Here is a 14773-nt window from a genome sequence, read left to right as displayed (position 1 = left end):
TGCAAGCTACACCAAGAGGGCAAGTCTGGTCAGAGGAACTCCAGATGTGACCAAAACTTTTTCATTCCCACATGCTCCTTGACTGCCTCTTCCCTGACTTGGGAGTCATGGAGAAGCTTGCATGTAGCTCTGCCCTGGGGGCAAGCAGAGTCACACTGTCCTGCCCATGCTGCCAGAGGCACAGTCCCTCCCTGCTGGAACAGCAAGGTGTGGAAGCAGAGGGTGCAGATGGTCCCGGCCATGCACAGAATGCACTCCTCTGCCTCAGCCAGACAAGAGAGCGATGCTGCTAAGCTGCCTCCTCACACCAGCAATTTTCATGCCCCTAGTTGCTTGCAGCTAGGGAGAAATTGTTTTGGTGCTGCTTTAAAAACTCAGATCTTGACTACTGGGCCCTGGCAATGCTCTCCTCATACATGTAATACATGTCCTGTGATGTAGATGGGTTTGGGGTTGAGTTTATGAGAGCACAGAATTTGCAAGTTCTCACCTATTCCTTCCTTCTCAAGCACTCTCAAACCAATATGCCGCAAACAAACCACTTCCTTGCAAGCGTCTGTCCTACCACATTTGATGTAATTCAGAACTGCAAAATCACTTTCTCTGGGTACCTTACAGGGCATCAGCGTGAGATACTCTGACAAGGGATCTGAAGAGACCTGGTGTAAACTCCTTATTCTCTCTAAATAAGATAATTATCAAGGGGGTGTTTGTGCCCATTCTTGTTTTTGGAGACTCTCCTTTCCCTTTGCTGCCATGACTCATAAAACTTGTTAAACCAGAGTATGCCTAGCAGGAGAACATTTAATTACACAGCAATTGCAGGGTAGTGATGGAATTTATGTTTGACAGGCTGATGGCGAGATGGCTTTATCTACAAAGCTGTTTAGATGTCAGTATAGCAAATGCCATCCATAGGGCTGGGCAAGCCATACCATGTACCAAATCAGCAAGGAGGAAGGTAAAATATATGCCAGGAGGGGGCTCGAGACACTAGTGATTTGCATAAACAGCCTGAGAACGTGCCTGTCATCACCGTGTCTGGAGCAATGTGTAGAAACATTATCTGGTAAACCAACAGCTTTGCACTGCACAGTGACCTAGATAGGAAATACGATGCAAGGGGGAGAAGGTGAGACATGTGCACTGTTGTAACACATAGATCAGGTTATTTGCTGCTGCTTTTATCTGGCTATAAGAGTTTAATAGTCAATAAACCACTTGAAAACAAGTTCTGGCCTCTCCCTTCCTTCTCAGGCACTCTCACAGCAACACAGCGTGCAGCCAGACCAAGTTATGAAAAACGTATTCCAGTACTTAGCAAAATATTAACAAAATATTTTGAAAACCACTGTACACAGCTATGTGTGCACCACTTCAAGAGTACAGCCTTAAGCTGTCTGTGAAGGGACTCAGAGGAATTCCACCAACATTGCAGTGACCACTCATCTTATGTGTGTGTAAACAGGTTTGTTTACATGAAGAAAACTCTTTCCACTCTGGCCTTTGAGATTGCAGTAGACAATTCAGTTGAAGTAGATTAGGATATGCAAGGATGATTGTGCTCACTAGAATAAAAAAGCAAAGGGAAGAGTTTCGGAGCTAATGCACGACACTGTTCGAAATCCCCTCCCATTTGTACATTTTGTCACGATTACTTAGAAGCCAAGCATGACCAAGTGATTTGTCATCAGTTTTGGTTTTGTGAGGTTTCTTTTCCTTGTAATTTACCTTATAATTAGCACATTGTATCATTCATCCTTTCCTGTCTAAGATCTGATTTTAAAACACTACCATAAAACCTTAGCACGCTGAAAGCAGTAAGTACTATTTTGGCACGAAAAACACATCTTCCTCGCCTTTAAAGAAATTGCAGCTAGATGACACTTTCAGGAAGGCAGAGGAATGATAACCTTGTAGAGCAATGGCTTGGTGTTCCTATATTATTATTTCTATATTATTTTTATATCAACAAAATAAAGATTTCTCTTAACTCTGAATATTTGCTGGTAAGAAGAAAAACATTTAAAAATTGCCTATCAAAGGTCTTTGAGGTCAAATAATAACTCATCTATAGACCAGTGTGTTCAATATGCAGTCTGTGAGCGGAAAAATGGTTTGCTCTCATTTTTCATTCTTCTGTAGACAGAATATTGTCTCCCAAATTAGTCTTGTTGGCTCCAAATTACTGTGCTTAGCCAAAATGAAGCCTCTTTTTTATATTTTCCAATTTTTTTACGCCAAAAGTAGCCAAACAAGTAGTGGAGTATTCCTCTTTCAAATGTATAGTAAATGAGACTATGGTAAACGAAGTATCAAAAGTCAGAGTGAAATTTCCATTTTTCCATCTTATTTTTTAAAGTTATTTCTTTTGAAAGTAATACATGAAACTTGACCCTAACACATTTTTCCCCCCACATTTAAACTGTAGCTAAATCTTAGGAAATACACAGTAGCTACATTTTGTAAGATAATGCTTTTCAATCTGCCATCACAATCAAGGGACCTACATTAATGAAAATGGACAGTGTTAGGACAGATTCTTCTAGTTTCTGTAACAGTCAGCTGGTTTTCTTCTATATTTACATATTTTTTAGAAACAAAATTCCAAGTGTTTTGCTCTTGGGACTTAGTCCAGAGTTATGTCTGTGATCACTCTGTCACATTATCTCACTCATGACAGTCCATCAGAGCAGCTAAATAATTTCTGCATGGCAAACAACAGTAATTCTTACAGTGTGTATTGCTGTTTTCACTGATTCTTCATTTGTTGTGGAGAGTGAAAGATCACCTCTCCAGGAGTGTTTCTTGACGGATTGAGGCAGGTATCTTTCTTTGTTATTTGCGGCTGACAGTCACCGTGGCTGCATTTTCCACACTTACTACCATTTTGGCAGTAGTTTCTGCACAACATCTAAGGGAATTTCTCCCTGTGCACATGTTTTTGGGAAGAGCCTTACATCTTTATTTGTCTCCTCTCAAGCTGTCCTCAGACCTCACCTCACATTCAAGGAGATCCTGTTCCCTTTCCTGGTCTCACCACACTGCTCCATAACTCTCTGGCTCCATCGGAGCTCGGCACTCCCCCGCAGAACAACATTGCAAAACCTCCTCAGGGATGAAGACCTCCTCTATTTATAGAGCACTGAGGCCAGATGAAAGTTTCCAGAGAGTTTTCTGGAAGAGCTCCCATTTAGCTGTTTTGAAGGCTTACAAAGGGAAATGAGGTTACACCTTGCTTCAGAGCTTTACCTTGCATTTAGCAAGCAATAAACCTTTGCAGTATAGTATGTAATGCACCAGGCAAGCATTTGATGTTACACATTGGCATTTATACACCTCTGAGGAAGTTTTCTTCTCGACATGTCTTGTCCATATCTGGATTACAAATGCAAAATCAGAAGCTCGGGGCAGATTCTCTAACACGAGCCCATATTTTCAATTGATTTTTGTCCTAGGTCTGCAATTCAGGACTATCTTAAGATAACAGAGAGGAAGAAGTGGTTTTAGTTTTGTGTTGCAGTTTTTCTTAGAAGATTGAGGCTGATGTTTTAAAATCAAAAATAAGGTTCCACTAGCAAATGCACTGCTGAGTGTTGCTCCACAGATATGATTCAGCATTTCTTTTACTCATGTCACAAATGAAATACAGAATATTTCTTAAACTAGTGGAGAAATGGTCACCGTAGCTAAAATAAGGTAGGAGTCAGGCTGGATACACAGAGTGGACATACCCACAAACATGAGTCTTTGTGTGTATATGAGCTAGCCATGGTTGGCCTCTCACACTGGTAAGAGAAAAGCAGCAAGCCCTTGACTACTTTTGCCCACAGCACATGGCTTTTCTTGGAGGATATGTTTGCACAAAGGGAGGAGTGTTGTCTCCCACACGAATTCAACAACCATTTGCACCATTTGGTAAATAGGTGAGGACAGTCTCTGCCTATTGTCTGCCTATCCCCTCCAGTTTAAACTCCATCACACAGTAAGGAAGCTCTAATCTGAGGAATCCTTTTTAGGAATCTGCTTTTTAATGAAAACTCATGAACATGGTCCCACCATTACCAACAGCCTGAGCATACACACACAACCCCCAAAACAAACAAATGAACAAACACCACAACAACCCCCAAAAAAACCAACAAAAAAAGAGAGAACAATTCCAGGGAGAAAATATAAGCCTAATGAAATAGTAAGGAAAAAAGTGAAATCCACCTCCTGACAAGATGAGCATTATCATCTTCCATTGCACTGTGTGTGGATGAAGAATGTGCAAATTGCTTGTTGACCTGTTTTTTGCTTCTGCATAAAAATGAAAGCCCATTTCTTCTAGTACCAATAAATGCCACTTTATCTCTAGGTCACTAATTAGCTAACTGGGTGAACAGGGAACAGTTCAGGGGTAGCAATTCTAACAGTGACAAACTGATGCAGCACGATAGCAAGACTCACAACCCAGCCCTAATTACAACCCTGTAGCACATACTATCACTCTGAGCCCAAACCAAAGATGTTAATAATACAAATTCAGCTGCGTGCTTGCACAAACTCCTGGTAGTTTTCCAGCACCTAATATTTAGGTACTGCTTTGTAAAAGCTCTCCAGCATACAATTCCAACATTATGTTTCAGTGGATTCATTAACAGCATTGTGACATCTGAATGCCCATTAAAAGAGATAAAATGAATAGTGTCAGTTTAGATCATGCAGTGGGAAGACATCAATTTTTCATAGTAATACAGGAATATAAATTACTGTACATCCACTACTAGCATTCCTGGTTTAGTAAATATCTGTCCTCGGTATAAGTTGCTTGGGATGTGCTTTAAAACGTGATGAAATATCTTACTCTGGTATAAGTCTAAGAGTATTTGCACAGAGGGTTGTGCTTGTTAACATAGGAAGAAAAAGAAGAAACAGAACATCATCATAATGAGTGTGCATCAACACCACAATTTTTAATACCATATTTGTTCATTTTTAAATTATCAAGAACTGTTTTAATCAACAGCCAGAACCTTTCAACTACTACGACCTGAAAAAAACCCAACCAAACAAAAACTTACAAAATCTGAGTCCCTGGCATGCTGTTCGCACCACCAATAGCTTGAACACCTCTCCTTGCATCCGCAGATAGCAGGGTCAGCTGATGCTAGCCATTATCCTGTCTTGGTACAGAATATCCTGTACTTTGGATCTGCTGATTCTCTCAATGCAGTTTCAAAATGAAAAGCTTCTCTTCAATCAGGGAGAAAGTAGAAATGGGTCAAGTTACATCATATGAAGTAAATACAAGCAAAGTTACATAACACGACTGAATCAGTTTACCATTCTGACTTGGGTGGTCCTGCTTTTCCCTCCCTGACTCCTGGCCCTGCTGGTCCACACCCTCTCTTGCACCACATCAAACCATTTGGAAAGCCAATCCAACTTGTTAATCCAACAGAAAACCATTCTCTCGAACTGACTCACCAAAGGGCTTGATAAGAGTGGTGCCAAGGAGCATGGCTCTGGAGGGAGCAGAACCACCCCTTCTGGTGGGCAGCAACTCAACACTGTGTCTTAAACCTAGCCACTGCAACCGAAGAAAGCATTGCAGGGCACAGGAGGAAGGCAAACAGAAGAGCACAGTCTCAAGCACAAAGCCTGTGCCTTTGGGAAGGATGGAAACACAAGAATAGGCATCACAAAGCCCTTGGGATGTGGCAGACACTGAGGAGGGCACTGGCAGCAGAGCAATGGGACATTGCACCCTGGTGTGCATCAGAGGGGAGCATGGGAACACACAGGCACTATAACGGCAGAAGGAGGACTGAGGAGTGAAAGAGAACACGGTGCTGAACTGTACTGAGTCCACTCAGACTGCAGTGGTTCTTCAGGGTTCAGGCTCACAATGCTCATGTGCATATGCATGTCTGTAGCCAGCCCTGGAAGAGGTGAGCTCTTCAGGACGGATGTACTATCTTAATAGTTTCAACAAAGCACACGCTATACTATTTTATCCCCGTTGTTCAAGAAAAGAGGGAGGACACCATTGTTCACTCAGAAAACAAACAAAAAATGAGGCCTGTCCCCATTCTTCTCAAGAAATTGCCTTACCAAAAAAAAAAAAAATCAGGCCACTAAGTGTTATTGAGCAATAACACCTAGTCAGTCTTACCAGCTCAAAACCTCACTCACTATTACCTTTTCCTTCCTCTCTTAAATTACTGAGACAGGTCTCTCCTTTCATAGCAGCAAATGTTTTAAGCTTGTTTAAAATATAATTTTCTTAGTGTCTCTCTCCTACTGGTACAACTGCCTCAATAAGAAGAATTGAGGGATATCAGAAATTGTGCTAGTCATCTGGAGAAAGGAAAAGGAAACTGTGTCTTCAACCAAAGATAAAATGTCCAGTCTTCTAACAAATACATCTTCATTTTTTCAGGAACAGTTCTTCAGTTCCTCTCTTGAGCTCTTCTCTAGGTAATCAGGAAAAAACAAGTGGAGACTGTAACACATTAAATAGCAGGATATATTGCAATGTATGAGCTAAGGTACTCTCAAGCTTCCCAAACCAAGGGGCACAGGGCAAACTGTCCTTGCCTACACCTCAGGGCATCCCTGTTCTCTTTTCTGAACACAAGCCCAGGCACTGGCAGAAGTAAGAACTACGTGCCTGGAACCCGAAAGACGAGGAAAGAGAAAATATGATGTGCAATAAATCAGGTACACGCAAAATAATCACGGTGCACCACATCATCCTAAGACTGCTCGGCATTGTTTCCACCTTAATGATCTTTCAGCATGTCACAGTGCTGAATCATGATGACGGAGGGGCAGGAAGCACATATCAGAGGCAGAATGAAAAGGTCTTTTTATGATTGTGGCCCTATGAAGCATTGGACTTTCTTTATGTTGGAGTCCCCTGTTCTCACTCTTGAAGACTTGTCTGCACCGAAATCAAGAAAAGCTTCTGGAGCAGTTCAGATAAATTTGATCTACACACAGCTAAAGCAGGAATCTCTCTTCCCTGCTCCCCCACCCCCAAACTGCTTATCACTGTATCAGTGCATGAATTTCAAATAGGTTTAAAAAATGTTCTTTAAAAGTAACTTTCTGTTCATAACTGGACTTTAAGCACCCTGAGGGCCTGCTGGCTTGCTTAAGTTTGAGGCCAAAAATGTACGTAATTGTCAATCTTTAGCAAGACAGGGAGTTCTTTTCTAACCAGAGCCAGAAAACTCCCTCTGGAGAAACCTCACAAACAATGTGAAAAAAAGCTTTTGAACTTTCCATGGTACAAAGTTTAAAATGAAGACAAAACCGGAATGAGTCAGTCTTGAGCACTTTCTAAGCTATTCTGCATTTTCATAGCTTTACAGATACAGACATTCGGAAGCAGCATTTTCAGCTAAAAAAAATTTAAAAAGACATTGTTTTGTACTGCACTAGCATAATTAATTTTCCCTAAATGTGAATAAAATTATTACAGTTGATGAAAATTTTAATATGTATAAATCTCTCTGGATAAACCCTAACCATATTTTTGGTGTAATAAAAATAGGCTATATTCCCAGATATGAAAATGCATACAATTTCAGACAGATTCAGGGACAGCAAAAACAATTTTAGCTGAAGAGCCTGGAGGAATCCTGCAATATTAAACACAGAATTAAACACAAGTTTACATAAAGTAATTGAGAATACTTCTCCTTATATTTAGCCCAACCCATATAATCTCAGATTATAATGAAAGGTTTTCTCTTTTAAACATTAGATCATTATGATATTCAGTGACAAACAACTAAATTATTCTATTACTTTAATTTCAGCAAAAACTTTAAGAGAAACTCTGCAATGGCATTAACAAACATTAAGTGGGATGATAGGCGTTCCAAGGTACTGCAGACTATTTTCAGGGCTCAGAGCCCAATTCTCCATTGTCCCAAGGGCTGGGTGCCACTTCTTAATGTGGCAGGAAAATACCAAGTTCTTGGCCTATCAAAAAGCTAAAGCCTGGATCTTGAAAATGTCTTGAGACCCTGTAGGGTGTGCTGGCCAAGTGATTTGAGGGGACCCTGTGTTAAGTCATGTGCTCCTCTGTGACAGCAGGCACACCTCCCGGATGACCTCTGACAGGTGACCACCCATCCCTCCCCCCTCCTTTCCTTCTTTGCAGAAACAGGGGACAGAGGATGTTTCTGGGAGATGAATAAACCGCACTAACCCTTTGAGTACCTCAGGAAAAGAGTCTGCACTTAACAAAGGAGCACTTGCATAGCCTTGTGGATGTATTTTGTACAGTTTGTCCTCATTAGAAAGGAAGTGAGTTTAACAGAGAATCCCACTCAGACAAACAGTTGTCTCGTTTTATTTGGAAAAGCTACCAACCTGTTACAGTTCACTTGCTAGTATGAAAAGCAAGCTTGAAAAATGGCACTGTTGCGATCAGTGAAAAATGGTTTAAGTTGAATATCAGCAGTCAGAACATGGTGGAGTGGCCTGGGTAGAAGAGAGCAAATGATACAAGCCCCCAAGTTCTGAATTTTAACTATAACACTGTTGTGGACGTGCATCTGTCTCACTGACACCTTACGCTACCACCCACCTCAGGAGCACAGTACTCAGGAATACAGTAGCTTCCAAGTGGCCTTCTGGCAGCAGTGAAAAACTTAGCTTGGAATCACAGGGACTTTTTCCTGTTCACAGCAAAAATGTCTGAAGATGAGACTATTTCTCATTTAAACTTTATTTCTAAGCTGATTTTGTAACCTTCTCTAATCTTGTTATTCTGCATTCCCCTTCTCCACGGGCTTCAAAGATTCTTTTTCGGTTGCTTATACAACCTCACAGCTGCAGTACGCCAGATATCTAAAGCATGGTATAAACACAGCTATTACTACTACTTAATAAAAACAGAGAAGTTATTCATTGACCAACATTTTTTTCCCCCCTTTCTAATAAGCATATCAGATCCATATCTAAGTGGTGATGAAAAACTATGACCTCGCATTAAGTTTATCCCACAATATCCTCATTACGATGGTATTTAATTTTAAAGACTTTTCACCTGCATTCTCTGCAAACCAGTATGTCTCATCATTACCTAATCATCAGTAAAGTTCTTTTCCAACATTCACTGACACAGACAAGAAATTAGCTATCTTGGAAAGGCTGTGTTAGGGAGCAAGTGAAGAGCAACCAGCAGAAAAGAAAGAGGAGGAAGTCCCTTCCCCCTCAGTTCTGGCAACCATCGTATTGGTCATTTTGCTTTGTATACTGCATGTTGCTTTTTGTCGTGCTTTGTCCTTACACTGTCTTTTAAGGAACAAGCCCTTTGGCAATGAATAGTCTTTATATGCCTGGAAAACATTTCTAGCATGTTGTAGATACTGTTGTAATATAAATACTCATTGTCTTCCAGAGCTTTCTTACCACCACCACTCTTTGTGACACAGCTTTGTCACTGTAAAACAACCTCCATTAAACTGTTTTGTGCCACTGGCAAAGTGCTGTAATCATAAAATATGGCAAATGCTTCATACACCCAAGGATGGATTTTATTAAACTTGGAATTTCTTTTGACAATGCTGTCAAACGGTATTATGTCAAGACAACCTGAAGTAGCTTAGCACATTAGCAAATGCAAAAACTAAGACCTTTAATTGCATCCCAAGACATGTGGAAAAGAGAGGGAAGGAACAAAAGACTTTTGAAGCCAAATTAGCCTAGTAAATTAATAACTATCATTAGATTTTAGCCAGGCATCATACTTTTACCTTGGTCCTTTTCTTAGTTTTCACAGTTGGATGACTGAGTTTTGAGTCTGTGACTTTCATGTCCATTGTGTTTGCTGAAAGAGTACACAACAAATGCAAAAGGTCTTTAACTCTTCAGTTTCTATCTGGCAGACCGTCATTGTTTGCATTTCTGAAGTTTTTGAAAATAACGGCCTTGACTCTCTTCTCATTTAGCCCAGTTTAATGATACTGCAAGTCCGAGGAAATCAGTTGAGTTAATCACAGCTTAAAAGCAAGTTAGAGGAATGCCTAAACCTAGTATTTCTGACATACCTCATATACCTGTAGTTAAAGAAAAACTCTCATTAAACCTACAATAAAAATCTGCCCACTTTATGCTTCGGACTTAAAACTTGCTTTTAATCCACTTCCTTCTGCCTTTTCCACTTCATTTTCCTCCCTTTAAGAATAATGAACAAAGAAATTACTAACATGAAACTTGGTTTTTAGTACCCAGCTTTTCCAGTTCATTCAGCACCTTTTTTGTTGTTGTTGTTGTTAATTCAGCCTTGGAGCTTGTTGGTCATATTCACCTTGAAATTTTATCCACTGGGCTTTCATGACCTTGCCCTCTCAGTACTGTTTTTGCCTTTCTAATAATTCATCCTGTTCTTCCTTCTCATTTTTCATCTATGTACCACAGGCACTTGTAGCTTTGGCACACTTTCTTACTCCTTCTACATCTTTCACATAGTACATTCAGTGCCTAACATTCCTCCAAGTCCTACTGCTATGCCAAGTAATTTTAAATCCAGTTCTACAGGAGAGATGATAAGAACGAAACCATTTTAATTGCATACGTAAAGCCATCTCACTATAACACAAGCATATTACAGTCTTAAACTTCACAACGGCCTGTGAGGAGCAAAAGCATTAGTATTCCTTTTCTACAATGACAAAGAAAAAATCACTTGTCCAAAGTTATGGGAAAGCTTGTGGCAGCCTCTGGGTTACCAACCAGAGGACTCATTTCACCTTTCTACCTCCAGATCTGGATATTGGCTCATGTATTTTACACTTTTTGGGGTTTAGAATGGATTTGCTTAACTTACAGGCAGTGCAGACCAATGGCAGGCACTGTGTCTCGCCAGCCCAGCCCAGGGAGCAGACTTGCTGTCTGTTCTCCAAATTGTTCTCTGAGAAGCTGAGCAGGATAACTCACCCAGGAGGAATCCTTGCTCAGTCTTACCACGAGGCTCTGAAGGAGCGACCAACATGTTGGGCTATATTGCAGGAAATTGCAAAATATACTCCACTTTCATAACATATACCACAAGCAAGCAAAGCCATGGTTAAGCAGATCCAATCGGAGCTTACACCATCACCTCAGAGGATTCCAGGTCCCCATGTGGCTTCCGACAGCCAGCGTGACTGTGTTGGGACTTTGTCCTTTCACCAGCGCTGCTCTGCCAAATCATCCTTTTTTCTGTCAGGGGCTTTCCATGTTCATCAAAGCACGGGCCCCAACTCCCGGGTTCTCCTCCTTTCAGCAGCCACATCACTTGCTCCTTCTCCATGGTTTTTACTTTTCCTTTTCTTAATCAGCCTGGCTCTGGCCCTCATTACCACCGAGTTAGGTGGGACACAAGCCACGTGTTATAAGGGAGCCAGCGCACTTCCCTCCCACCCTGCCAGCTATCCAGCAGGGACATTTTGGGGCCTACAGGACTGACAAAACCTGGCCCTCCACTGTGGCCGCCGCCATCCTGTCTGTCATTCAAGGCGACAGGGCCCGGCTTCCGTGTCATCCCTTGCTCCTCGGTAACCCCGCCTCACCTGCGGCGGGGCCGCACCCCCGAGGGGCACCGGGGTAGCTCGCTACTGGGGAGAGGCGCACCCACAGACTAGCGACCCACTGCCCGCCCGGCGACGGCGGAGGGTCCCAAGCAACCCAGGCCGATGACAACCCCCAGTAGTCCTGTCCCTGCCGGGAAGGCCGCGCTGGTCGGAGAGAGGCCTGTCCCTTCGCCCAGCGCCGGGCCCCGCGGCCGCGGCGGTGCCGCTCAGCCCCTCCGCAGCAGCGCGGAGGCCGCGGCCGGCCCCGCCCGCCCGGCCCCGCCCGCCTGACGCGCCGGCGGCGCTGGCGGGCTGGAAGTGGCGTACGTGCACAGCGGGCCGCTGGAGTGGCGCCTCCTCCTCCTCGCCCCGGCACAGCGGCGGAGGCGCGGCGGGGAGAGGCGGCGGCCGCGCCGGCCCGCGCTGCACCGGGCAGAGAGGCCGGCGGGGAGCGGAAGGCAGTCCCGCACCGCGCCACCCCGCTCCCCCTCGGCCGCTCCGCCGCTGGCGGGGCGGCGATGAGGCGGCGCTAAGCGGCGTTAGCGGCGCAGGGAGGGCGGCGCGGGCCCCCGCGCCCCGGCCGCCCCGTAGGAGGCCGCGGGCCGGCGGAGGCGGAGGGCGGCGGGACCCGCGGCGGAGCCGGAGCCGGGCGGCCATGATGCAGTGAGCGCTCCCTCCCCGCGCGGCCGGGCGGGGGCCCGCGTTAGCGCCGCTCCCGCCCGCCTCCTTACATAACATAACCCGGCGGCCGAGCGGGGCTGCGGCGGCAGCACCAGCGCCATGGCGAATGACAGCGGCGGCGGCGCCGGCCAGGGCGGCCAGGGCGAGAGCAGCGGCGGCAGCAGCAGCGGCGGCGGCAACAGCAGCAGCGAGCGCGATCGGCAGTACTGCGAGCTGTGCGGGAAGATGGAGAACCTGCTGCGGTGCGGGCGCTGCCGCAGCTCCTTCTACTGCAGCAAGGAGCACCAGCGCCAGGACTGGAAGAAGCACAAGCTCATCTGCCGCGGCGGCGGCGCGGCGGGCGCGGCAGGGGGCGCTACCGAGCCCCGCGGCGGGCACCCCCCGCCGCCTCGCGCCCACGGCGGGGCCGCGGCGAGCGGCAGCGGCCGGGCGGGGGCCGGCAAGGGCGCAGCGCCGCCGTCCCCGGACGCCCCCGCCGAGGCCGCCCCGCTGACCAACAACCACGTCGCCGCCGCCGCAGCTGCCGGCGGTGAGGCGGAGGCCCCGGCCGCGGCCCAGTCCCCGTCGCCCTCCGGGGAGGCGGTGCTGCTGTACCGGGACAAGTCGAACCTGTACCCGGGCGGCGTGCAGGCGGGGCCCGGCGGGGCCGCGCTGCGCCCCAACGGGCAGACGAAGTCGCTGGTGCCGCAGCGGCTGGCGCTGGAGTACATCGTGCCCTGCATGAACAAGCACGGCATCTGCGTGGTGGACGACTTCCTCGGCAAGGAGCTGGGCGGGCTGGTGGCCGAGGAGGTGCGGGCCCTCCACCACACCGGCCGCTTCACCGATGGGCAGCTCGTCAGCCAGAAGAGCGACTCCTCCAAGGACATCCGCGGGGACAAGATCACTTGGGTGGAGGGCAAGGAGCCGGGCTGCCAGACCATCCGGCTCCTCATGAACAGCATGGACGATCTCATCCGGCACTGCAACGGCAAGCTGGGCAACTACAAAATCAACGGCAGGACGAAAGTGAGTATGGGAGGGAGGGAACCGGGACCCCCGGTGGCCCCCCCGGCCCCTGCACCGGGGGAGTTGCGGCGGGGGGCGGGAGCGGGTCGGCGGAGCCGGCGCTTCCCCGGGCGCGGCCGTGTGTGCGCGCACGTGTGCGGGTGCGTGCGGGTGCGCACGTCCGTCCGTCCATCCGTCTGTCTGTGCGGGGCTGTGCGTGTGCCCGTGCGCCCGCTGCCGCTCCGCTCCCCGGAGCCGACTCGTACTTGTGAGTTGTGTCCAGTTCTGGGCTACTGTGTTCGCTTGTGGGCTCTGTACAAGAAGGGCAAGGAGCTGCTGGAGACGGTCCAGTGGAGGGCCACAGAGATGATCAGGGGGCTGGAGCATCTCTCTTAAGAGACGGCGGGACCTGGGCCTGTTTAAAGTAGACTGAGAGAGAATCTCACTGACGCATATAAATATCTCAAAGGCAGGTGCCAAGAGGATGGTGCCAGGCTCTTTTCAGAGATGCCCAGCGACAGGGTGAGGCACAATGGTCATAAACTTAAAACACGAGAAGTTCCACCTCAATGTGAGGAAGAACTTCTTTACATAGAGGGTGGCAGAGCACTGGAACAGGCTGCCCAGGGAGGTTGTGGAGTCTCCCTGTCTGGAGTCATTCAACACCTTGCTCTAGGTGATCCTGCCTTGGCAGTGGGGTTGGACTAGATGATCTCCAGAGGTCCCTTCCAACCCTAACAATTCTGTGATTCTGTGGCTCTCGCCCAGCCCCAGCGAGCCCGGGCCGCAGCCTCCGCGGTGGGCAAGTGTTGTCCCGCGGTCAGCCCAGGGATTGCTCTCGACCGGGACAGTGTGAAAGGGTTTGTTTACCTCTTAGCTTTTCCAGAGCAGGAAAAAAAGGCAATCTCATTTATGTCCCTCTGGAAGCTGTCTGCTGGGCGATGGGTATTGAAATGCAAGTTTTCCTGTGGTCTCCCGAAAAAAGGTATGGGCTCCGGGAAGCCGAGAGCAGCTTGTGCTGGGCACCGGCTGCAAAGCGTCCCGGCAGCAGCCCTGGCTGGGGAGCGTGGAACAGCCTGTGCATAGCGTTTACAGGCTCACGTGAATGGGCCAGGTTTTGCTAAGCCTTGGCTCAGGATGTGGCCTGCCTGGTGCTGGACTTAAAAATGTGGGTAGGAGACCCGCATCGGTGACCGAGTTCCCCGGTGGCACAACAAACCCATGAGTTACAGTGCGGCCCTCTAGCAGTGGTGCTGCGGTGGGCAGCAGAGTCACAGCCATGAGGAGCAGGGCAGCTTTGGGCTGAGATTTTTACTGTCATCAAGTCTCTTTTCGGCAAAAAATCTTACTCTTTAGCTCTATTTTGAGACCAGAGAACTGAGTCAAAATCTCTCGTTGTATTAGCCTAATTTGCAATTCCCTTCCAGTCCTTTAAATAAAATTCTGGCCCTTGGTAGAAGACTAGTAATGAATATTCATTAGTATCTTTTTCTTTGAAAAAAAGAAAAGAGGAGTGAAGGCTCATCACACTTTGCTACCTCTATTAA

At 46.8% G+C, this 14773-nt stretch overlaps 1 protein-coding gene across 1 annotated transcript in view; it reads left to right on the top strand.

Moving 5' to 3' along the window:
• The first annotated feature begins 12338 nt into the window (after positions 1-12338).
• EGLN1 (egl-9 family hypoxia inducible factor 1) overlaps positions 12339-14773 on the top strand; it is a 35359-nt gene continuing 32924 nt past the window's right edge. Inside the window, exon 1 of the mRNA XM_027721354.2 lies at positions 12339-13247. Coding sequence (XP_027577155.1) covers positions 12339-13247 — 909 coding nt within the window. The remainder of the gene's footprint in view (positions 13248-14773) is intronic.

Source organism: Pipra filicauda, unplaced genomic scaffold (genome assembly GCF_003945595.2).
Source record: "Pipra filicauda isolate LSUMZ 115617 unplaced genomic scaffold, ASM394559v2 scaffold16_size7369187_pilon, whole genome shotgun sequence".
NCBI classification, from domain to species: domain Eukaryota; kingdom Metazoa; phylum Chordata; class Aves; order Passeriformes; family Pipridae; genus Pipra; species Pipra filicauda.
This window is presented reverse-complemented; position numbering and strand designations above follow the sequence as displayed.